The sequence below is a fragment of the Cornus florida genome, unplaced genomic scaffold (genome assembly GCF_030987335.1).
Source record: "Cornus florida cultivar Cherokee Brave unplaced genomic scaffold, ASM3098733v1 CherokeeBrave_3.0.0_Hap2_Chr03, whole genome shotgun sequence".
Classification (NCBI taxonomy): domain Eukaryota; kingdom Viridiplantae; phylum Streptophyta; class Magnoliopsida; order Cornales; family Cornaceae; genus Cornus; species Cornus florida.
In genome coordinates, this window is record NW_026775573.1 from 40,502,875 (window position 1) to 40,528,938 (window position 26,064).

General features: G+C 33.6%; 2 protein-coding genes across 2 annotated transcripts; one reads left to right on the forward strand and one right to left on the reverse strand.

Annotated features, from left to right (window-relative positions):
* Positions 1-12,373: 12,373 nt before the first annotated feature.
* Positions 12,374-22,231, forward strand: LOC132300343 (TOM1-like protein 7). Its single transcript, XM_059797372.1, has 4 exons — positions 12,374-12,501; positions 13,673-13,771; positions 19,264-19,362; positions 21,926-22,231. Exons 2-4 carry the CDS (start codon positions 13,685-13,687, stop codon positions 21,989-21,991), a joined length of 252 nt encoding a protein of 83 aa, XP_059653355.1. The 5' UTR covers positions 12,374-12,501; positions 13,673-13,684; the 3' UTR covers positions 21,992-22,231.
* A 254-nt stretch (positions 22,232-22,485) lies between these two features.
* LOC132301487 (probable CCR4-associated factor 1 homolog 11) lies at positions 22,486-23,468 on the reverse strand. The gene has a single exon (XM_059798737.1). The coding sequence runs from the start codon at positions 23,466-23,468 to the stop codon at positions 22,629-22,631; it is 840 nt and encodes a 279-aa protein (XP_059654720.1). The 3' UTR covers positions 22,486-22,628.
* Positions 23,469-26,064: the final 2,596 nt, after the last annotated feature.

Below are 26,064 nucleotides of genomic sequence, written 5' to 3' on the forward strand. Positions count from 1 at the left end.
CTAGTGTGCGCCTGTGCTAGTGTAGAATCTTAGAGTGAATCTCAAAACAATCACAAAATCAGGATGATGTGGACCACAAGTGTAAACAAGATATCAATCTTTCGAAAAATTAACTCCTAAGTGGCATCCACAAGGCATACAAGGAGTATTGGACTCTGAAGTCAAGCAATTTTGAAATTTTAAGTAATATAGTCCTCAAAAGATCAAAATCATCGCAACATGGATCCCAAATCTCAATCATGTATTTAAAACTCAACTTTAAATAGAATGCAACAAAGACACCTTATCCCCAAACTTAAATCGCACATTGTCCTCAATGTGCAATGAGAACAATGGAAAAGATGGAAAGAGTATACCATGGGGACGAAATCATGAAGCCTGGCAATGATCTAACATGAAAAGGGTCTCCCTCAAACTTGGAATCGACAGCCTATTTGAATAACCATATTAGCAAACTCACATCAAATATCAAATGGGATAAGAATAACCAAATCATGCATTCTAAGGCAATATAACACAAGATAAAAGAGATATATGAGATCAAGTCCAATAGAAAATATGAAAGTAGCATGACTACACATAAGGGCACAATGGTGAAAAGTTTTTATATTTTTCATTTAATAAAAGCAAGAATATATAAAATGCAAAAAAATCAAAGAATAAAATGCATGAACAAAATGCAAAAAGAAAAATAAAGAAGGTAAAATGTAATGAAAGAATATGTACAATGCAAGAAATGAAAAACAAAAAGTAAGAAAGGATGCAAGAACAAAATAATGAAAAATGAAAACAAAAACTATTTTTTATTTATTTATTTATTTATTATTTAGACATAACAAGTATGTACATACACACAAAAATAAATATGCAAGGAATGAAAATGTAAGGAAATAAGAGATGCAATTTTTTTTTTTTTTTTGCTCGATCGATCGAAATCTCCTTTTGATCGATTGAAGTCACTGAAAAAATTGAGACCTGGGAGCAAAAATTTCTGACGCAATTCCAATCGATCGAAATTATTTTCGATCGATTGAGACCATGTTTGATTGATCAGAATATGCGTTGATCAATCAAACTGCCTGGGCACAAATTGCTGAATTTCGAAAAATTTTCAAAGGCAGAAATTTTCTAAGGCCCCAAAATGCATGAATATGGTCTAAAAATCTGATTTTTGACAATGAAGTGCAATAGAACATATCTAGATGCCATAAGAAGAAAAAAATAAAAAGAAATGGGGAAGGAATAGAGTTGTGAAACTCTACGAATATTAGTGTTTAACGTTTCTAGTAAGACGTTGAGTCGACTCACTAATCAAACAAATTAAAAACCGGATATGAAACATCCTTATTGACCATTTTTTCCATTTTCTCATTTAATACCTCACTTACAACAATATACACATCCTCCAAAAGAATGACTTGAAAAGAAATTATGAAAGATGCAATTTGTTTCTTTTCATCTACGGCCTTGAAAATAAAATTAATAATAAACGGCCTTGCACTTGGCAAGGCAAAGTCTTTCAAAGACTCAATTGGATTAATAAGAAACACCTCATCTTCATCCTTTTTCTCTTCCTCAAAAATCACAATCTCCTCACCTTCCAAGTTAGCTAAGGAGTCCATTAGAGAGTTCACTTCATTTTTAGAGCTTTCAAGGTCAAAACCACAATTTTTATACATTTCAAAAAGGTATGTCTCAAGAGGGTCTTTGGAGATAATAGAAAGAAGGCCCTCTTCAACAAGTTCCTCCTCTTCTACCTTTATAGTGGTCAACATCTCCTCACTCTCTAAAGTATCAAAGGCCGAGATAAAATCATAATCAAAACAAGGAAATTCCTCATTAATCATGTTGTGCTCTATTGGGCTAGCCACTAACTCATTTGCCACTTCATCCTCTATACAAGATAGAGTGTTAGGCATTAACTCACTTACTATTTCTTCATCTTCACTCTCATCATCCTCATCTTTGTAAATAAAAGTTCTTGCTATTTTTTCATTTGCCTCTTCCTCTTCCTCTTGATGAGAAAGAGTACTTGCAATTTGTTCAACTTGAGCTTCAAGCTTGGCTAAAATTTGAGAATGTGAAAGAATAAGTCGAGTTTGTGAATTAAGCCCATCAAGTAGAGCTAACACTTTTTCTTGAAACTCGGGTGAATAAGGTGATGGAGATGGTTCGTCATAAAATGGTGGTGAAGGGTAATAGTCATAAGAATGATTAAAAGAGCGATTAAGTCCATAATAAGATGATGCATGAAATGAATTGGACTCAATCTCATAAGGATTAAAATATGATGGAGGAGCACAAGGTGAAGGGATATAATTTCCCCTCAAACTTGGATCAAATAATTCCTCCATTCACAATTAAAAATCCAAATGTAAGAAAAAATTTTGGCCTCCACACGAGCCGATGCTTGGACTTAAAATAAAACAAAGAAATTAGCCTCAACAAGGGCTATCACAAGCATGTAAAGAATTGCACAATTAAAATACAAGAGTTTCAAGAATTGCTCATAAAGGTCCTTAAGCAACTTCAAATTTTAATGTTAGCTTTAAGCTCCAATGATTGCTTCAAGTTCCAAAGTTTGCTTTTCTTGTAGTCAAGTACCTAATTGACAAATAATAATGAGAACAAGAGAAAAGAATATACAATGGAAAATAAAATAAAAATAAAAGCAATCAAATGAACACTATTGTCTAGTTTAATTCCAACAAAACCGTTAATTCCCGGAAACGGCGCCAAAATTTGACGAGCCCCTTTCCAAGTGTTTAGAAAATGAACTTTTCAATGCGAGATGTCACTTCACAAGGTCAAAATATGAATGTGGTTTCGGAAGCCTTTCTAGTCAAATTTACATTTATAAAAACTACTACTACAACTAATGAAGTATAGCGAGTAGGGATCGTCCACAGAGATTATACGTGTTGGAATTTAACTTCGACTCTAGCGTATCAAAAGATTGCAAAGGAAAGTTGGTTGTTTGATTACTCTAGAAAACAATTAAATTAAAATGCAATTAAAGTAAACTAGTGAGAGATAGGGATTTAAGAGATATAAAGAGAGGTCTTAGGGTGTTGGAATCACCACTAAGCTCATGTAATTAACTACTGTTTTCCATTAATGGGGAATACATTATTGCAATCTAGATGTGGCCACAAACATAAACACAATTTGCATATAAAAGTGTGAATTATCTAATACAAGAGTAAATTGTCTACCTAACCAACAAGTAAACTAAGTGTAGAACAACCCACCAAGACAAGGGCAGAATCCATCAATTAATTAACAAATATATCTAATAAGAGCACACACCAATATAGAGAATCATGGAATTTGCAATAATAAGCCATGGAATATCAAATCAAGTATAGATTGTCTACCTACCTACAAGCATGAATTAAATTGTACAATAACCCATCAAGTGTAAGTATAATCCATCAAATTAATTGACAAACCTATTCAATGAAAACCATGCTTAGCTATCACTTAATCCTTAATTAATCACATATAGACATGCAACCAACATAGAGAATCTAGTGTAGAGATCAATTCCCAAATAATCACACATAAGACAACATGTAATTAAAATAGAGAATCATAAGGAAGAATTAAATCAACAATCGCAAGGCTAAGCACTAATCACAACAATATATATATAAATCCCCAAAAATAGAAATACAAGGGTTTAGACTATACAAGACTTAGGGCTCATCCAAGCCCTAAGTGTAGATCTAGCCAATCATGAATGAGGTGGATGTGGTCATGAAACCCTCAAGAGCAAGCTCCAAACACGGCTCCATATTCTTCTTCCTCTTTTTCTTCTTCTTCTTTGAAGCTCTAGAGAGAGAGAGTATATGGATTTAGAGATGTGTTCTTGAGATGAGCCTCCACTTTCTTCTTCTCTTCTAACCCTAATCTCTAACTTTCTAGAGAGAGAAACTACAACAATATAGAAATTATAGTGTAAAAATATGAATCTCTCTACAAAAATGGTTCAATCACTCGTATATATAAGGCTTTTAGAGCCCAAAAATGTGAGAACTCGGCCTTGGGATCTTCCTTTTCAAGCACAGCCCGCGTTGGTTCGAAATGAGTTTCAGATATGCTTTTTAATAACTTTCGCGAACAGTTCGATCGATTAGGGTTCGATCGATCTGGTGTGATCGTTCAGACTTGACAGTTTTTCAGCATCAGCCTCTTTTTGTTCCAAATCAGCCTCCTTTTGCTCCAATTTCTCCTTAAGACTTAGTTTGACTCCAAAAAGGCCTTAAGAAGCCATTTTTAGCTCGTTTTAACTTTATTGACCTAAAAAAGAAAATAACACGAAATTAGTCTAAAACGGAAAAATAAGATAGATAAAGGTCTTAGAACACTCAAACTTAAGGGGTTTAAATGCGCACTTTTCAGCGCTCATCAACATCTCTTATCTTCCCTATCAACTCTTCAACCTTGGTATCTGAACAAAATTTTGCAACACAAAATTTCACAAATCCCAGCTTGTAACGAGGATCTAAAACCACTGCTATTATCAATAAAATACTAATTTTGTCAATATTGCAATACTTCTCAAACTTTAAGATCATTTTTTTCCCCATATTACTAAAGAAAACATTTTCATTTTTTGAGCACTTTCGTAGCAAAGTTTGAATTCCAGTCACTTCTTGAAAATAGGAGTTGGAGGTGACATACTTAGACCTCAATATACGATTTGTGACAATGTAAAAACGATCCAAGAACTTGTGTAAGTTCTTTCCATACAACCAATCCTTTTCAAATGGAGCACCCTTTGCAAAAGTTAAATCTTGCTCTTCTAATTGCTCAAAGGCTTTTTGATACTCAAGTGATGCACCAAGCATTATATATGTTGAATTCCATCGTGTTGGAACATCCAAACACACTGTTCTTTCAGATGTGATCTTCTCCACCTCAGCACACTTCTTGAAACATTGATAACGAGAAGGAGAACTCCTAACATACTTCACTGCTTCATGAATCTTAATGATGAAATCACTCACCTCATCAATTCCATCATTCACTATTAATTTCAAGATGTGTGCAAAACACCTTACATGAAACATCTTACCCTCCAATAACAGCCCATTACGCTTATTGAACTTCCTCTTCAAAGTTGAAACTGCCGTATCATTACAACTTGCATTGTCAACAGTTAACGTGCAAAGTTGATCAATTCGCCACTCCAACAAACAACCTTCAACAGTTTGTGCAATGATGTCAACATTATGTGGAGTTGGAACCACACGAAAATTAATAATTTTTTTTTTTTTTTTGTAACCTCCAATCTTTATCAATATAATCTGCCGTAAGACACATATAGCCAAGATTTTGGATGGAAGTTCACAAATCAGTGGTAAGACAAATTCTTGAAGCCGAAGACTCAAAAATCCATTTAAGTTTGCATTTCTCAGCTTTATATATATTAATACAATCTTTTGTCATAGTAGTTTGAGAAAACAACTTAAATTTTGGCTGTAACATATTTAAAAACCTTTTAAAATAAGTTTTCTACACAAAACTAAAATAAAGTTCTTTAGCAATAATCATTCTTGCAAGTTCTTTGCGACAGTTTTCTTGGTGAACTTCCAATTACTAACACCAGAACCATCACCTCCAAAACTTAGGATTTTTTTAGTAGGGTCTTTATTACCATCATGTTAGACATTAATTAACTCTAGATGGGGGTGAATAGAGTCAATGGGCAATTTTTTAAATTTACAAATTTAATTTCTAATCAACAAATATACAATAAGCAATTATGGTAGATAAATAATTCAAAACATAAATGTAAGAGAGATAGAGATAAGAGATTGTAAACAATGACTCGGAGATTTTAGCGAGGTTCAGAAATTATTACTCCTCGGCTCAAGACCCTTCTTGAGACTTCCTAATCCACTAAAGTTTCTCCTTAATGGTGGAGAGCAAACCTTCACATGAAGCAAGCCTTTGCTTCCCTTTCTTACTAGAAGAACACCATTTTTCTAGGCTTCTTTTGGGTCACACCAACCCTTACAAGTTTGTAGAGAAGTTTGTAGTTGAAATATAAGATTCAATCTCTCTTAAGATAGATATACAAATGTAAGCTCACAAGACTAGAGTAATAACTGAATCAAATGAAGCTCAAGTCTAATATGGTTGAATGAATAAATGCTAGAGTAAATGCTCTTGAATGATATTTCAAATGATCTCTCAACCGCGCCCTTACCTTCATCAATGCTTAAACTTATATAGAGTGAGGAGGAAGATGAAGTGCATTAATTGCTCAAATACGACTGTTGGAGTTGGTTGCGAAGCATTAAATGAGTAAGTAATTGTTGGAGCAATAAATACTAAAGTTCAGATCGTCTTAGCTCCTTTAAAGTACTTGAGAAACTGAGGTTGGATCTTATCTAACGGGTTACAAGATTCTTCCTAACCGGTTACATCAGCTAGGAAACTTTTTCAGTTTAAGACCAACTACTCGAGTACAGAAGGCTTCCTAACTAGTTATATCATTGGCCAAGAGAAGTGGTATTCTGTTTTAGCGAAGATAACCGGTTACATAAGTTCTCCTAACCGGTTACATCATTGGCCAAGAAAAATGGTATTCTTGTTTGAGCGAAGGTAATCGGTTACATAGGTTCTCCTAACCAGTTATAAAAAAATATAATTGGATGCATCATTCTGTGCGTTGATCTAATCGGTTAGAACTAACTTTCTAACCGGTTATAAGATCCAGTTGATCATGTCGTGCTCTATGTTTTGCTCATCTACTTGGTTAGATGATATTTCCTAACCGGTTACAGGACTGATTTCACAATGTGAATGTTCTGCCCATTCTCCTAATCGGTTAGATAGACCTTCCTAACCGTTTACAATATCTAAGAAATAGGAAATTTTTATTTTTATTTTAAAATGCAAGATCTTATGAAAATGAATTTGAAGTAAATGCATGGGCCTATAGATATGAGATTCAAATTAATTCATAAATTACTTTGATAGAGATCCTAATCACTCACCAATCAATCTACCCCTTTTTCTTCAAGTTAATCATGATTGCATTATGCTTGAGGTAAACTTGATTTTTTCTCAAAATGGTATCTTCGTCTTATTTGCTTGGTTGTAATTGCTTTGCGTATTTTATCCCTTTGCTCTGCATGCTCAATGTAAACATTAGTTCGAGAACATTTTTAATGCTTTGTAATCACCAAAATCATTAGACGGTCTTTGAATGACCTTTAGGGTGAACACATTATACTTTAAACGGATTCCTTAGTGTCGAATTAGGGTGCTAGTTTCATTCTTAGTAGGACAGCTATATAAGCCCCCACAATAATTACAATTACCCTTATCAGAACCCCCCCCCCCCCCCTTCTTTCTTTTGTTTTGTGAAATGATTCCGCACTTCAGATTTTGGTGGATAACTCTTTTTCTATAAAGTTGGCATGGTTTTTATTGTGGCTTCATTTGTTGCCTTTGTGTTTCTCTTTTTCACTATCCCAAATTTTCAATACTTCTAAAACGTATGTGTGGAGAAAATAAAAATAAAAAATGCTCAGTAAATCAATAATAGCAAATTATGTGTATATATAAATTTCTACTTCAATATGCAAGACAAAACAACAATAACAAGAAATCGCAATGGATTCAACTCATTAAAACAAAAAAAAAAATAAAAAATCTGCAATACCTACCGATGTGACAACAGACGATGACGAAGGATGGCGACGATTAGGGGTTGGAGATCTGGATCTGGAAACTGAAAGATATGGGTTTTTATTTTTTGAACAATCTAAAATAAATAAATAAATAAAAATTGCAAAACAAGAATTATAGTCTTACAGCCTTGATTAGTTAATTTAGGAAAAAAAAAAAATTAAAACAAAATCCATACATACAAGTTAGCAGTTGCAGAGAAGGAGGGGGGCAAGCTTGAGAGTTGAGAGATAGCTGGCCAGCGGCTGAAGCTTGCGAACGGCGAATCCGATCTGGAACAACGGGTAATGGAAATTGAGAAGAGGGGGAGGCAGTAGACTTTTTTTTTTGGAAAGTTAGGGGAGGCGGACTTTGAGAATGGGAGTAAAGGAAGTAAGGAACCTAGGGTTTCTATAGAAAATATATATTGCCAAAAATAGTGTTCAACTTTAATTCTTTCTTTCCTGATTTTTATTTTCTTGTTTTTCTTAATTTCCTTAATAATACAATAATAAGTTTTTATTTTTATTGTGTATATATATAATTATATATATAGCCAATGTTTCAGTTTTGATTATTTTTTGTTGATATATATTTTCATTTTGATATGCAATGCTTGTTAGGAGATACTATATATATATATATATATATATATATATATATATATGGCTATATGAGTCTTACTATCTGTCCCGATAAATAAAAATTTACTACTTCACTTAGTTTACGTGGCTATGCATGTGTCAAATATAATGGGACCTATTTAAAATAGAACGTAATTAACTATTTAGAAAGTTGTAATCTCCTTTCTAGATTTCATCTTAATCTAGTATCTTTGTTGTCTATTAAAGTTTCAATCACTATGTATATCAAATTATATATATATTTGTTTTACGTATACATCACATTACCTATCTGTAAGGACTCTTTTTATATAATTAGATTGTGTATCCCTTTCGCTTATATGTAAAAGATTGTGTCTTTGATTATTAATATACATCTATATATTACTTTGATAGGCATTGATATATATATTTGTTTTATGTATACATCACATTGCATATCTGTAAGGACTCTTTATATATAATTAGATTGTGTATCCCTTTCGTTTATATGTAAAAGATTGTGTCTTTGATCATTAATATACATCTATTACTTTGATAGGCATTGATTTATATATTTGTTTTATGTATACATCACATTGCATATCTGTAAGGAATCTTTATTTATAATTTGATTGTATATCTCTTTCGTTTATACTTTATATGTAAAAGATTGAGTCATTGATCATTAATATACATCTATTACTTTGATAGGCATTAGTGATTAAAACTAATGATCTATCTGACTGTGATGTTTCCATTTTTTGCTATTTTTCATTTTTTGGGAATTTTTGTCGTTGCATAGGCGTTTTCGTCTTTCGCCGTTTCGCGTACCGGACACCGTGGGGTGTGCCAGGTGTGTCGGTGAGTTGTTTGGGGTATTTCATTGAGTTTTGGACTCTTTGAAATGCAAAGATGGTCATTTTGGTTTTTTTTTCAGTTTTCGGGCTGGATGGTCCCATGTGGGTCCCGTTACCGGAATTTTAGGCATACGGGTATTTTAATTGGATCCATTTGCATTATATATATTGTATTTAATGTGTTTTAAGTGATTGTGAATTAAATGTGTATTTATGTGTATGTGGTGCAAATTGGAAATAAAAAAAAAAGAAAAAAATAAAAAGAAAAGTGGTAGGACCCACCATTAGACCATTTAAGGCATTGAGACCACATTTTGGTCTCCATTCTCTCTTCTCTCCCGCTGGTATCTCTCTCACTCTCTCAAGCTTCCATTTTTCTTTTTCTTTTTACTTCAAAGCTTCAACCCTTGATTTCTCCCTTAATACTTAGTATTTTTAAGAGCCGTTTGTGGCTATTTGAAGATCACAGCGAGATCTACAAGTTGATCGGAGCCAATCTCCATTTGGCCTCCATTTAGGGGATCTCTAAATCCTAGGGTTTGAGGAGAATTTGGGACTTTTCATCCAATTAGAGGTAGGGGTCTCTAATTTATACAATCTTGCACCTTTGCGAGTTAATCTTACTTGATTAGTGATCTAACATGCTAATTTGTGTTTATTTTGCCCTAAAGTGATTGATTTGTGTATATAAAGTATATGATTTTGTGTGTAGTTGATGTTGTGCAAATTAACATGTTTAATTGGTATTACTTCTAGCTTATTGTTCTTAGAATTTGCCAAGTTTCAAGCATGATGTTCTCTTGGGATTTCTTATGAAATTTTGCTATGTAATATGAACTTGAATTTGGTGTATGATAATGGATAATGACATAACATGGAATAACATGATGCATTCATGCATAACATTGGGTAAGAAAAATAGGAAAGTTGTTTTGAAAATGGAAAGAAAGGGGTTTTGGGAAAAGTTTTGATAAAATGATTTTGTGAAAACCCGGACGCCAATGGTGTACCGATGGTCCGTGGCGTTAGTGTAGCCTAGAGGGAATTAGGGAGATCGCCCTAGCGTGGTTTTGCTATCTGGGCCCCAAATGATGCTGCGGGGTTATCAGGGGTTAGGGACTTCCTCTCGTGTCGCCAAGGGGGTACCGAGGGACGGGTTACATTAACGGTTTGAAAAGCAAAGAATGGAAGTGATTTTGAGAACGGGGAGCGACATACATGGCATCATTCTTCATGGCACGTCATAGTTTATTTTGAATTTGGAATTTGTCGTTGTATTCTCTCCCGGCATGGCATGACCCCTATCCTCAATCCCTATTCATTATTTGGATTCACAGGGCCACAAGAGGTGTGTCTTAAGTACCACTTACTGAGCAAATTGCTTACCCTATCATTTAACATTTTTCAGAACTCGGGAAGGAAGTGGCGGATGACAATCCCCGACAAGCTTAGGGAGGAAAAGAAATTCACTTTTGTCAACTTTGGTGTAATTTGCCATTCTTTTGTAAGTCTCATACTCGCGTAAAGTGTATTCATCTTGAAAGTCATGGCTATGTATTATAATTAGAACACTTGATGGTAATTTAAAATGTAATGAGACTATGTAAATATTTTGTGATGAATGGTAAATGAAGTGTAATTTTAACCATTTTATGGACACCATTTAATTGTATTATAACTCATGTTTTTGCCATGAATTCGGAAGTGGGTTGCAAAATAGGTCCAATAGAGGTTCAGTCTATAGAAAACACAACCAGAATGCCATTCCAGTGAGTTCAGGGCTCAGAGGCCTTGTTTCGGCCGACTGATCCTCACCATTAGTCGACTGAAACCCTAGGTTCGGTCGACCGAACCCCCATCGTCAGCAGACCGACGTTTGTTTAATGAAAGTCCCGAGAGCATTCATTTTTCCCATCGTTTCAGCCAACTGACCCTGTAGGTCAGTCGGCTGATCCTGCTTTGTCAGCCGATCGATGAGGGCCCATCAGCCGGCTGATCATCCCCTTTTGACCTGTAATGTTTGACTATGATTGTGAGGTTATGTTCTTGGTTAATTGAGACCCCGGATTAACTTGTATGACAGATAAGAACATGGGAAGTTGACGGTTTGACCTAGTTTATCTCGGGTTCGGGTAAGGACCCGATTAACGGTTCGGACCCACAGGTTCGAGTCGCTACACTGACACTCATAAACAAAAAATAAAAAGAAAAATTAAAAAAAAATGCAAAGTATTGAAGAATTATAAAACATTGTAGTTTTTGTAAATGAATTCCTTTAATAATGAGACAATAATGCAAGTCGGATATTAAAATCGTCAATAATATCACTTTCAGTAGAGGAATTCCTCTAATAATGATTAATGAGTCAATAATTCCTATTTTGAAAAAAAAAAATTTGGTATTTTTTTATGGCTCATAAAAAAAAATAATTTATTTAATAGAAATAACCTTTTTATTTTTTTGGATCTTATCAAAAGAGATAATTTATTTAATACAGATAATTTTTTTTTTTGAATCATCTTTTTTCATATATATATGTTTTTTGAATCTTGACAAAAGATATAATTTCTTCAATAAATAAAAATTTTTGGGGTGTTTTTCTTCCATTTTTTTTTTTTTTTTTTTTTGGTCCGGTCAAAAGAGGCCATTTATTCAACACACATATATATATATATTGGTCCCGTGAAAATAATTTATTTTATTTTTTTGTTTTATCAAAAGAAACCTAAAATATTAAATATTAGATATAAGGAGAGGAATTTTGAAATGGTTGTTGTGTCTTTTAAAAAGTAATAATCATTTAGTTGTAAAGTTAATGTTATAATTGACATTTTATTTAAGATTATAGTGTAAGTGTAGAAAAATGGGCTGCAAATATGGCCTTACTTATAATTTTATATTATGTATATATTATTAGTATTTATATATTTTACTAAGCAAAAGATTTCACAAGGCCTGGAGCAGAAATGGTAATTTTGGGTTGGGCTTTATAACATATCTATCCGAACCCAGCCTGAATTGAATTCAAGCTCAAAAAACTCAGCCTCGGCCCAGGCCCAGCCCCAGAACAAAAGATCATTGTCCAAGCAAACAAAAATATGAGCTGGGCTGGAATAAATTCGGGTTGGGCCCGCCCGGGTTGCAGCCTAATTTGAATTAAATACAAGTTAAATTTATTTACTTATTTTTTTATTTTTATTTTTTTCATCAAAATATGTTTCAAATACCATGTAGTCTTCTCATATGACACCTATCAGCAGCCAGTGCATTCCTTAGAAACCTCGAGACCCCCTCTCCATCTATGTGACGACGGACCACTGGTAACCACCGTATCGGCGAGGACGGCGACTTGGGTAAGTTTTCCTTTTTCGGATTTGAAATTTTTTTGCCCTTTCTCTCTCATCTGATATCTATAAAGTTCTCCCTCCCATCCCCATGTCTATCTCTCTTTCTTCTCAGATTTGTAATTGGTTCATGATCATTTTGGTTTTGCTTGCGAGTGGTGCTCATTGTGGTTTTGTTTCTAATATATACACTAATTTTTGCTTCATGCTATATGCTCGACAAATTGCCCAGAAGAGCTAGTATGGAAGAATTTTAGCTGAAACATGATGGGTGCCAATCGAAAATGAATATAGAAACTCCATAGTTTAGAAAATGATAAGTCTAAATTAATAACTTTGTGGTGATTGCTACTGCACATGTCTACGATTTCTGATTGCGTATGACTGTAAAGTCTGTAATAGTAAATTTATTGGATGAGGTTTGTTGCTTTAAATGAAAAATCATGAATGCATATTTTTTCATGTAAATTAAAATTGTTTGCATCATCTTTACAATCGACCCTGTCTTATTGTGTAGAATACAATAGAAAATTGAAATGAATGAAAATGTTGAGAAGATGACCTAGTAATTCAGTCGACTGGCAACTACGAATTGATAATGAGAAGAATGTTTTGAATGATAAAAATGTTACATTTTCTTTAGTGGATCGTTGAGAATGAACTCACAAGCAGGTAATTGCTATTGATGAAACAGTTAGGCATTGCTGACAAATTATTATTATTATTTTTTGAATTGTTTGGGAGATGGCTGGTTTTGAAAGTGGAAGTCACTGGGCATCAGTAAGTTAAAAAATGAAATAAAGAGTTAATGAACAAAATGGAAGCAAAATTTGTTGCTTTAAATAACCATTATCTAGTTTGGTTCCACCTACATTGGTGCTAGGAGGGGAAGACTGATGATGGATCTAACCTTTGGTATTATATTGCATAAAGTGGCTGCTTTGGAACTCAGCTGCATTTTCACGTCATAATTTTATTAGTGGTGAAAATGCAGCTTAACTTACATTCATTTTGTTTAATTATATGAATTCTGCGAAAGGCAGGGCAAAATTGTTCGTCTGCTGCCACTTTCCTTGCAACATAACTTGATAATTCAAATTTATCCGTTAGGAAATTTAGGCAACCGTTGCTCAAGAGCGTCTTTCTAATCCACTAGTTACGTGGCATATGTACTTTGCAGCTTCTGGATACGATGGTGAAGAACTGTGGTGATTCTGTGCATTTACAAATTGCTGAGAGAAATATACTACAGGAGATGATCAAAATTTTAAATAAAAGGGTAAGCTCTGCTTTTGTATCTGTTTGGGAGTATAGTTCAACATGAGGTGCCTAGTGGTTTTTCTTCACTTGTTTTGAGGTTTTAGTTCATGATTCCATTTGACTTTCCTATTGAAATTCCATCTGTTGCTCTTCTTTTTATTTCTACTACATTCTTTTATTGGACTTGTTAGTTTTGATATGGATAACGGGTTAAGTATTCTACACCAAAATAGTTGGTGAATAAGTACACGTTAGCACTCAGGACAGCAGGTGGCTCCTAGTGTCCATGCAAGTAGTGACTTGTATTTACTTGGTTAAAATTTGTAATTCTGTGCGAAGTAGCATAAATATGGGGGTTAATTACAAAGACACCCCCTGCTCACATGGCGAGAAATTTTGATTTTAACTTTCAGACACCATTTCAATTATTCGTCACTAACGGTGATAAAATTGTGTGAAATGTAATATATACCCTCATCTTTTAAATGCAATTTAATAAAAAAAAATATCAGAGATTGCAAAAGATGAATTTAACCCTATTAATGAATCTCCAAGAATGACGTTCTCTCTCCATCACACACGCTCTCCCTGTCTCACCCTCTTTTCATATGAGATGCAACCATGAAACCCTAACACACCTTTAACATTGATCAGTCACATCAGTGCAAACCCTAATCACTTAATACCCATTCAAACCACCCTTTTGCTCCAATTGTACACTCACATCATCATCTTCTCTCATCTATTGCTCTTTTGAAAAAACCCAAACCCTAAAATTGATAGCCCTAAAATCCAAAAAAGGCAACCTGAGGCAGCAGATCAGAGAAGGTGAAGAGAATCTTCCAACAATTTAACCCCAACAGAGACGATGGCCTTAGTAGAGATGTGGTTGTCCTCGTCGTCTCCATAAACCCTAGGGTCAAGTTCAGACGAACATATCAATGCAATTTTCGACGAAGTCTTCCAAACCTAGTGAATTATCGATGGAGAAAAGGGTCTCACACTCTCACCTACGACGGCCTGTTGTGAAGCTAAGATGACAGTGCCGGCCACATCAATCGCGACTTCAATGTACTTGGCCTCGAGCTCAAACAGCACGACAACACCAACGGAGTTTCGATGGTCTCTGAACAAGCATCATCATCTGACGAGAAGGTTATGGATTTTCTCATTAAAGTCTCACTAATTATTGCTTTGTACAGTGATTCTCTCTCTCTATTTGGCTTCAATGGAATTTTTTTTTTTTAATATATTTCTCCGTTTGATCATATATGTGCCAGGGAAAAAAAGAGATCATATATACAGATTTAGAATTTCAGTATGTTGTAGACCAGCCCCCCCTCTCTCTCACTCTCACCGGTAACCACCGTTTTGGCGACGACAGCGACTTGGGTAAGTTTCCTTTCTCAGATTTGAATTGCTATTGATGAAACAGTTAGGCATTGCTGACAAAAATTAAATTTTTTTTTTTTTTTTTTAAATGTCTGGGAGTGGAAGTCACTGGGCATCAGTGTGTTGAAATAATGACTTAATGAACAAAATGGAAGCAAAATTTGTTGCTTAAAATGCCATTATATATTGTGGTTCCAATTACATTGATGCTAGGAGGGGAAGACTGAGGGTGGACCTAACCTTTGGTATTATATTGCATAATGCGGCTGCTTTTGAACTCAAAGTTGCATTTTCACGTCATTAATTTCTTAAGAGAAAAATGTTGAGGCAAATTTAAAACAGCAAGTTGAATGTATGGTATTCTAATTAAGAAACATATCTTTAAGCAATGACTTAGTATTTAATCATTGTATTTTCAGATACAGAATTCTCATTTGAATTTAGAAATTGGGTGGTTGTGTGATTTGAATTAAAAGGGCTTCTCAGTGTTGGGATCATATATTCCTTGGGACTGTGAGATGACACCATGGCTTTGCTTTTGTTGGTCTCACTTGTTATTTACCATCAAACAGAACACCCAATTAAAACCATGTAATTAATACCAGTGAAGGAAATGTAATTTAAACATTGACAAAAGATTAACAAATTTGAATTGCAACAGTTTCACTTGGAAATAGTTGCAGGTTAGGAACATTTAATATTATATCCTTTTTTTTCTTTCTTTTTGTAGAACAAGCATTTTCACTGGGGAATAAAGTTTCCATCACAAAATGGAATTATATTTGTCTTTCAAAACAATCTTTAATTAGACGCACAAACACACACACACACACACATCTATTTATTAATAAGCAAGAATCAAGTATTTTATTGGTCAAAAGGCAATAGCCACGTTACAATTTAATTGGACATATTACAAAATGTAATTCCTTACCTGTTGGATTAGTTTAGGTTGCTGCCAAACCTCTCATTAGACAAGACTTAAATACATCATATATATGTTACTAATTCTTTATTCCATTCCTGTATGCATACATATCTTGACAAAGCAAATGATAATTGAACTCTTTAGGACCAAAAAAGTGAATTTGTGCGTATATTCCTTGCCAATGAAGAAAAAACAACAACAATTGAACAAAGTTGATAATTGAACTCTCAGTTGTATTAGTTCTTTGATAAGTTTGTTTCTTATGCATACTCTAATTTTTGCTTGCATGCTATATGCTCGTCAAATTGCCCAGAAGAGCTAGTATGGAAGAATTTTAGCCGAAACATGATTGTTCAATAATGGGTGCCAATTGAAAATGAATATAAAAACTCCATCTTTTAGAAAATGATAAGTCTAAATTAATAACTTTGTGGTGATTGCTAGTGCACATGTATATGATTTCTGATTGTATGACTGTAATAGTAAATTTATTGCATGAGGTTTGTTGCTTTAAACGAAAAATCATGAATGTATATGTTTTCATGTTCATTAAAATTGCATGCATCATCTTTATAACCGACCCTTTTTTATTATGTGAAATAGAATTGGAAATTGAAATGAATGATAATGTTGAGAAGATGAGCTAATAATTTAGTCGACAGGCAACAACTTGTAATTGTCGAGCTATGAATTGATAATGAGAAGAATGCTAAAAATTTACCTTTTCTTTAGTGGATCGTTGAGACTGAACTCACAGGAATTGCTATTGATGAAACAGTTAGGCATTGTTGACAAAAATTATTATTATTATTATTTTTTGTTTGGAAATGTTTGGGATATGGCTAGTTTTGAAAGTGGAAGTCACTGGGCTTCAGTGTGTTGAAAAATGAAATAATGAGTTAATGAACAAAATGGAAGCAAGATTTGTTGCTTAAAAGGCCATTATATAGTGTGGTTCCAATTACATTGATGCTAGGAGGGGAAGATTGAGGGTGGACCTAACCTTTGTTATTATATTTCATAATGCGGCTGCTTTTGAACTTAAAGCTGCATTTTCAAATCATTAATTTCTTAAGAGACAAATGATTGTGGCAAATTGAAAACAGCGAGCTGAGTGTATGGTATTCTAGTTAAGAAAACATATCTTTAAGCAATGACTTAGTGATTATCGTATTTTCAGATATATAATTCTAATTTGAATTTGGAAATTGGGTGGTTGTGTGATTTGAATTAAAAGGGCTTCTACATTGAGCACCATGGGACAGTGAGCACCATGACTTTGCTTTTGTTGGTCTCACTTGTTATGTATACATCAAACAGAACACTCAATTAAAAGCATGTAACTAATTCTAGTGAAGGAAATGTAATAGAAACATTGGCAAAAAATTATCAAATTTGAATTGCAACAGTTTCACTTGGAAATAGTTGCAGATTAGGAACATTTAATATATTATATCCTTTTTTATTTTTTCTGTAGAACAAGCATTTTCACTGGGGAATAAAGTCCCATCACAAAATTGAATTGTGTTTGTCTTTCAAAACAATCTTTAAGCCAAAAAAAAAAAAAAAAAAAAAAAAATTAATTGGACATATACACACGCGCGCGCACACACATATATATGTATTTATTTGTAAGCAAGCATCAAATATTTTATTTGTCAAAAGGCAATAGCCACGTTACAATTTAATTGGACATATTACAAAATATAATTTCTTACCTGTTGGATTAGTTTAAGTTGCTGCCAAACCTCTCACAAGAGAAGACTTAAATACATCATGTTTTTTAATTTTTAGGAGACTATAAAAATCAAAATTTCAAGTTCTTGTATATGAACATGTTTCTTACTACGAATGTCAGAACCCATATAGATATCATCCGAAAATTGATTTTCATATCTTACATATGAAAGAGACCCTCTCTCTCTCTCTGTGATGACAGACCACCGATAACCACCGTATCGGTGACGATGGCGACTTGGGTAGGTTTCCTTTCTCAGATTTGAATTTTTTTCTCCCTTTCTCTCTCCTCTGATATATGTGAAGTTCTCTCTCCCATCCCCATGGCTCTCTCTCTCTTTCTTCTCAGATTTGTAATTGGTTCATACTCATTTTGGTTTTGTTTGTCAGTGGTGCTCATTGTGATTTCGTTTCTCAGATGTATTAGTTCTTTTATAAGTTTTCTTATATATACACTGATATTTGCTTGCATGCTATATGCTCAACAAATTGCCCAGAGGAGCTAGTATGGAAGAATTTTAGCCGAAACATGATTGTTCAATAATGGGTGCTGATTCAAAATCAATATAGAAACTCCATCTTTTAGAAAATGATAAGTCTAAATTAATAACTTTGTCGTGATTGCTACTGCACATGTATATGATTTCTCATTATATGACTGTAATAGTAAATTTATTGGATGAGGTTTGTTGCTTTAAACGAAAAATCATGAATGTATATGTTTTCATATTCATTAAAATTGTTTGCATCATCTTTATAATTGACCCTGTTTTATTGTGTGAAATACAATTGGAAATTGAAATGAATGATAATGTTGAGATGGTGAGCTAATAATTCAGTCCACTGGCAACTATGAATCGATAATGAGAAGAATGCTTTGAATGCTAAAAATGTTACATTTTCTTTAGTGGATCGTTGAGAATGAACTCACAAGCAGGCAATTGCTATTGATGAAACAGTTAGGCATTGCTGATAAAAATTAATTTTATTTTTTTGAAATGTTTGGGAGATGGCTGGTTCCGAAAGTGGAAGTCACTTCAGTAAGTTAAAAAATGAAACAAAGAGTTAATGAACAAAATGGAAACAAAATTTGTTGCTTTAAAAAACCATTATCTAGTTTGGTTGCACCTACATTGGTGCTAGGAGGGGAAGACTGATGATGGACCTAACCTTTGGTATTAACCTTTGGTATTATATTGCATAAAGTGGCTGCTTTCGAATTCAAAGCTGCATTTTCAAATCATAAATTTCTTAGTAGTGAAAATGCAGCTTAACTTACATTCATTTAGTTTAATTATATGAATCCTGCGAAAGACGGCAAAATTATTCGTCTGCTGCCACTTGCCTTGCAACATAACACTTGATAATTCAAATTTATCCGTTAGGAAATTTAGGAAACCGTTGCTCAAGAACGTCTTTCTAATCCACAAGTTCGTGGCATATCTACTTTGCAGCTTCTGGAGACAATGGTGAAGAACTGTGGTGATTCTGTGCATTTACAAATTGCTGAGAGGAATATACTTCAGGAGATGATCAAAATTGTAAAGAAAAGGGTAAGCTCTGCTTTTGTATCTGTTTGGGATTTTAGATCAACATGATGTGCCTGGTGGTTTTTCTTCACTTGTTTCGAGGTTTTAGTTCATGATTCCATTTGACTTTTGTATTGAAATTCCATCTGTTGCAATCTTAATTTCATTTCTACTATATTCTTTTATTGGACTTGTAAGTTTTGATATGGTTAACAGGTCAAGCATTCTACACCAAAATAGTTGGTGAATAAGTACACTTTAGCACTCAGCATAGCTGGTGGCTCCTAGTGTCCATGCAAGTAGTGACTTGTGTTTACTTGGTTTAAAGTTGTAATTCTGTGCGAAGTAGCATAAATATTAGGGTTAATTACAATGACACCCCCTGCTCACATGGAGAGAAATTTTGATTTTAACTTTCAGACACCATGTCAATTATTTGTTACTGACAGCGATAAAATCATTTGAAATGTCATATATACCCTCATCTTTTAAATGCAATTTAATAAAAAATTATCAGAGATTGCAAAAGACGAATTTAACCCTATTAATGAATCTCCAAGAATGACGTTCTCTCTCCATCTCATGTGTTCTCCGTGTCTCACCCTCTTCTCATTTGAGATGCAACCATGAAACCCTAACACACCTTTAACATTGATCAGTGTAAACCCTAATCACTTAATACCCATTCAAACCACCCTTTTGCTCCAATTGTACACTCACATCATCGTCTTCTCTCATCAACTGCTCTTTTTAAAAAAACCAAAACCCTAAAATTGAAAGCCCTAAAATCCAAAAATGACAACCAGAGGCAGCAGATCAGAGAAGGTGAAGAGGATCTTCCAACAATTTGACGCCAATAGAGACGATGGCCTCAGTAGAGACATGGCTGTCCTTGTCGTCTCCATAAACCCTAGGGTCAAGTTCAGATGAACATATCAATGCAATTCTCGACGAAGCTTCCGAACCTAGTGAATTTTCGATGGAGAAAAGAGTCTCACACTCTCACCTACGACGGCCTGTTGTGAACCTAAGATGACGGTGCCAGCGACATTGATCTCGACTTCAATGTGCTTGGCCTCGAGCTCAAACAGGACAACACCAACGGAGTTTCGATGGTCTCTAAACAAGCATCATCATCCTCCATTGCCGACGAGAAGGTTTTGGATTATCTCATTAAAGTCTCACTGATTATTGCTTCGTACAGTGGTTCTCTCTTTCTCTATTTGGCTTCAATGGATTTTTTTTTTTTTTTTTAAATATATTTCTCTGTTTGTCATATATGTGCCAGGGAAAAAAAGAGATCATATATGCAGATTAGAATTTCGGTCTGTTGTAGTCCCCCCCCCCCCCCCCCCCCCCCCCCCCCCCCCCCTCCCTCCTCCCTCTCTCTCTCTCTCTCTCTCTCTATGTGACGACGGACCACCGGTAACCACCGTTTCGGTGACGACGGCGACTTGGGTAAGTTTCCTTTCTCAGATTTGAAATTTTTTCTCCCTCTCTTTCTTCTCTGATATCTGTAAAGTTCTCTCTCTCTCTCATATTTGTAATTGGTTCATGCTCATTTTGGTTTTGTTTGTGAGTGGTGCTCATTGTGGTTTCGTTTCTCAGGTGTATTAGTTCTTTTATAAGTTTGTTTCTTATATATACGCTAAGTTTTGCTTGCATGCTATATGCTTGACAAATTGCCCAGAAGAGCTAGTATGGAAGAATTTTAGCTGAAACATGATTGTTCAATAATGGGTGCCAATTGAAAATGAATATAAAAACTCCATCTTTTAGAAAATGATAAGCCTAAATTAAAAAATTTGTGGTGATTGCTACTGCACATGTATATGTTTTCTGATTGTATGACTATAATAGTAAATTTGTTGCATGAGGTTTGTTGCTTTAAACGAAAAATAATGAATGTATATGTTTTCATGTTCATTAAAATTGTTTGCATCATCTTTATAACCGACCCTGTTTTATTGTGTGAAATAGAATTGGAAATTGAAATGAATGATAATGTTGAGAAGATGAGCTAATAATTTAGTCGACTGGCAGCAACTTGTAATTGTCGAGCTACAAATTGATAATGAGAAGAATGCTTTGAATGCTAAAAATTTTACCTTTTCTTTAGTGGATCGTTGAGACTGAAGTCACAAGTATACACTTTTAGTTGCTATGACTTGGTAATTAATCATTGTATTTTCAGATACATAATTCTAATTTGATTTTGGAAATTGGGTGGTTGTGTGATTTGAATTATAAGGGCTTCTACATTGAGCACCATGGGACAGTGAGCACCATGACTTTGCTTTTGTTGGTAAAAGCATGTAATTAATACTAGTGAAGGAAATGTAATATAAACATGGACAAAAAATTATCAATAGTTGCAGATTAGGAACATATAATATATTATATCCTCTTTTTTTTTTTTTTTTTTCTTCTGTAGAACAGGCATTTTCACTGGGGAATAAAGTTCCCATCACAAGTTTGTTAGGACTACGTTCTTTTTGTTTGGTGAATGTACTTTCCTTTTGCTGTCTCTTATTATTCAGGGTACTAGTTTATATAAAATAACAAGCAATTTTTCATTGCTTCCCAGGGCACGAAGGCTATTTATGGCGGAGAAAACAGTCTAGGCTCTGAAAGCTCGATTTTGGATTGCTGATGCTCGATTTTGGATTGCCAATGCTGTCATCCAGGTTGTTCTGATCTAATGTCTATTTCAGTTGCTGTGGTGTATGGTAGTTTTAGATCAACTGATTGATACTCAATATAAAACCAGGGGAAATGCCTGCACTAATAATTGTCAACCTTAAATCATCTTGTTTATTACTTTGAAGGTTTTAGTATTACGTAACTTATGTAAATATATTGTATTAAATTTGTGTGAACATTTGATGGTCTACGGAAGCATATTCCCGTGTTTTGCATATGAAGAAAACCACCTTCCTGGGAGGATTTGTGTCTTGTAGAATATGAAATTTGCAACATGACTATTTCAAATGGATTCTGCATCAATTTTTACAGATTTTTCTTCTACTTTATTATTATTTTCTGGTGGTGGCAGGTTGAAGCTCCCATTAATGTTCGTCTACACCACTGCCTTAGTGTAAACATGGATCTTGATGGACCAATCACAAAAGAATTTTACCCCTAGGGTTTTGTCATATAACTCATATAAAGAACTGAAAGAGATTGGTATCTGAGAATGAGTATTTTCAATTTCTAAACTTTAATTGGAAATTACAGATTACTACAAGAGATACAACTGTACCATAGATGAAAAAAGATTAAACCAACAATTAATTGACTTCTAACCCATACAGCACCAATTCAAACTTGTTATTGGCTTCCAGCTTCTGATTGAAATAGACTTCTCTAAGCTTGATGAATGTTTGCATGGTCAGCAAACTGTCAGAACCAGCCTGGTGGCTCTTCCCGGCCACACGATGAACACCTAGAGACTTTGCAACTCGTTCCAGACCTCCATAGAGTCCATTGCAGTCTTTGATCATGTATTTTATATCATAAACCGTCATTCCGAAATAAAACCCCACCAATCCAATAAACTGACTTAGATCATTAGGCAATTCTCTTCCCCCAAGCAACAACTTGATCAAAAACCCAAAGTCATATGCACTGTGAAAGGTAACCCATGTCATTGGAGACCTCTTGAAAACCAGACCGGAGCAACTCAGCAGCATAGCAAACTCCCTGCCATCAATGCCCATTTGCTGGTTCTTCCAGAAATCTATTCCTTGTCGCATCAGCAGCTGAATGGAGTCCGGATTGTGATCGTCAACATGAATGTTGAAATCACGAAAGTTAAATTCCCATATGTATGCAGATTTCGTTCCTAAATCGGGAAGATTTCCTTCAGCGTCTGACAGAGTTAGCCCCAATTGGATTAGTTTGAGATAATCGACATTCAATTTCAGAAAATAATAATTCTGGTTCGATACGATATGAGAAGGTAGATTTCTGTTCATCTGGGGATGGGGATGAAGAATGGTGCCAGGAAATTCTGTGTCCACGGAGGCATACGGGTAGTGAAGGAGGGCTTGGTTTATCAATTGAAATTCTTGAAGGAGATTGTGGTTCCATACTTCTCGGATGATCACTGGTTTGGTAGCGGTTTTCATGATTTTTTTTTCTCAGTGAAAGAGGCAAAGTCCTGACGCTCATCAAAAGAACTTCCTTGAGAAAAAGAAGATCTGGATTTCGAGGAATCTTGAGCAATTTCACACAGAAGAACAGAGATGAGCGGAGGCGGTGATAGGGTTTGGGCACCAAGCAAGTTAAGGGTTTGGGCTCCAAGCTACTCTAACGGGTTTAGAAATTTTGAATGGCAAGAAATGATAATAATAGTAGTAGTAGTATTAATAATAATAATAATAATAATAATAATAATAATCATAATCATAATAATAATAATAATAATAGTAATAGTAATAGTAGTAGTAATAAAATAATAAAAATAAATTGCTTAGTTGCAAGATATGTGAATCACTTTTAGCCCTTGCGAATTAAAAATAAGAATTATAATAACTAATAATAATAATAGTACTAGTGGTAGTAGTAATAATAATAAAATTTTAAAATAATAACAAAAATAAATTATTTGATTAGTTGCTTTGGGTCCATATACCTATAAATAATTTTTTGCAAGCTTATAAATTATATATAAAATTTTAAAAAAAAATGATGATAGTAAACATATATTTACATACACACGTGTATATGAAAAATACTTTTTAAAGTGAAAAATTAGGCGAATTTTCATTTGTTTTAAAAATTAGGCAAATTTTCATTTGTTTTAAAGATATGTTACAGAACAAAAGTATAAGTTATTTTTTGTTAGGTTTTTGTAAATTATAAATTATTTTACTCAGTAAATATTTTACTTAAATTTTGGACAACCAAATATCAAAAAATAAAAAAATATTTTCCATGTAAACAAATGAAGCCCAAAACAATGGTAAAGAAAGAGAATATTAATGAGCTAATGTAATGCGTGAATTTCACGTAAATTCGTAATCTATCTATTGGTCACTTTCTTTTTACATTGATTAGTTTGGTATTTAATCGGGTACATATATATAATTAATGAAATTAAATGTTTCGTACTTTTTATTTTTGGCGCACTTTTAGTCTATTGTAGATATTACTATTATTTACCCCCACAAAAAACATATATTACTATTACACAGTTAACTCAACTAACACATCAATTTTTTTTAATTTATTTATTTTTTGATAATTTATGAGCTTGCAAAAATTATTTATAGGTATATGGATCCATCAAGTAACTAATCAAGCAATTTATTTTTACAATTATTTTAAAATTTTATTATTACTACTACTACCACCACTATTATTATTATTATAGCATCTTTAGCGGTTTGTTAAAATATTCTTTTGTGTAAAATATACACTGCCATCTATGATGTGTAAATTTTTTCCATCTCCAGCATTCTGTTAAGATACATTGCCATATCACTAATGTGTAAAAGGGTTGTGTATTTTACATAACATTTTTACACTACCAGATCAACATATTTCCTTTCTCATCCCTCTTTCTCGTTCCATTAAAAAATCAACCATATATTAAGTAGGTTTGTAAAAGTTATATGGGGTCTTGAGATGACACATGGTTGATTGTCATTGGGAGATATATTTTTACACAAAAGGTATAAAACAACAGTTGGAGTTAAAATTAAATAATTCAAAATTTTTGTGTAAATTTATTATGACACATTAGATTTACACAAAAAAATATACATAACGGTTGGAGATGCTCTTATATTATTATTGTTAATTCGCAGGGGCTAAAAGTGATTCACATATCTTGCAACTAAGCAATTTATTTTTGTTACTACTACTACTATTATTATTGATATTGTTTATTATTATTAGGTAAAATTATAAAAAATCTCCTAAACTATTGGTTAGTTGCAATATTGCCCCTGAAGGGTATTATGGGTATTGAACATTTATGATATTTTACAATTTTTATATAAATTAATAAATGGGGGTATTTTGGTAATTTTGACCCTCTGGTCACTGAAAAATGTGGTCCGGTGACCAGGAGAGTCCTTTTTGCAACCTTTTTATAGTTGAGGGTTCAATTTACAACCTTTTTATAATTGATGGTTCAATTTGCAACCCCAAATAGTTTAGGGGGTATTTACAATTTTAGTAATATTTCAGGGTTTTTTTTTTTGCAATTTTACCCTAAAAATTCCCCATTTTCAAATGAGAAACAAGTGTAATGAAAATATGTATTCCATTTTATTTGATATGTGTTCTAAGTGGGTAAAATAAAATAAATAGTTCAGGGGTATTTACAATTTTAGTAATATTTTAGGGAATTTTTTTTGCACTTTTATCTTAAAAATTCCTAGATTTCAAATGAGAAACAAGTGTAATGAAAATATGTATTCCATTTTATTTGATATGTGTTCTGAGTGGGTAAAACAAAAAATGAAAATTTATTTTATTTTATTTTTATTTTTTTAAGTTAAGTAGGGTAAAACAAAAGGTAAGTAGTAAGTACTCACACATAGAATTTTTACCACGCGCAGACTCCACTTTATGACTACGTACGCTTGAGAGTTGAGACAAAATAAACTCACAATGTTTGTTTAGAACTCCGAGTGAACTTGTGAAACTTAATAATATTTCTTAATATCAGAATTTGGAAAGATCTCAATGGTAGGTTATACCTGTTATACTATA

Coding starts and splice junctions, on each gene's coding strand:
- LOC132300343 (XM_059797372.1), top strand. CDS start 13,685: ATGGTGAAGAACTGTGGTGATTCTGTGCATTTACAAATTGCTGAGAGA. Junction 13,772..19,263: donor TCAAAATTTTAAATAAAAGG/GTAAGCTCTGCT, acceptor TCTACTTTGCAG/CTTCTGGAGACAATGGTGAA. Junction 19,363..21,925: donor TCAAAATTGTAAAGAAAAGG/GTAAGCTCTGCT, acceptor ATTGCTTCCCAG/GGCACGAAGGCTATTTATGG.
- LOC132301487 (XM_059798737.1), bottom strand. CDS start 23,468: ATGAAAACCGCTACCAAACCAGTGATCATCCGAGAAGTATGGAACCAC.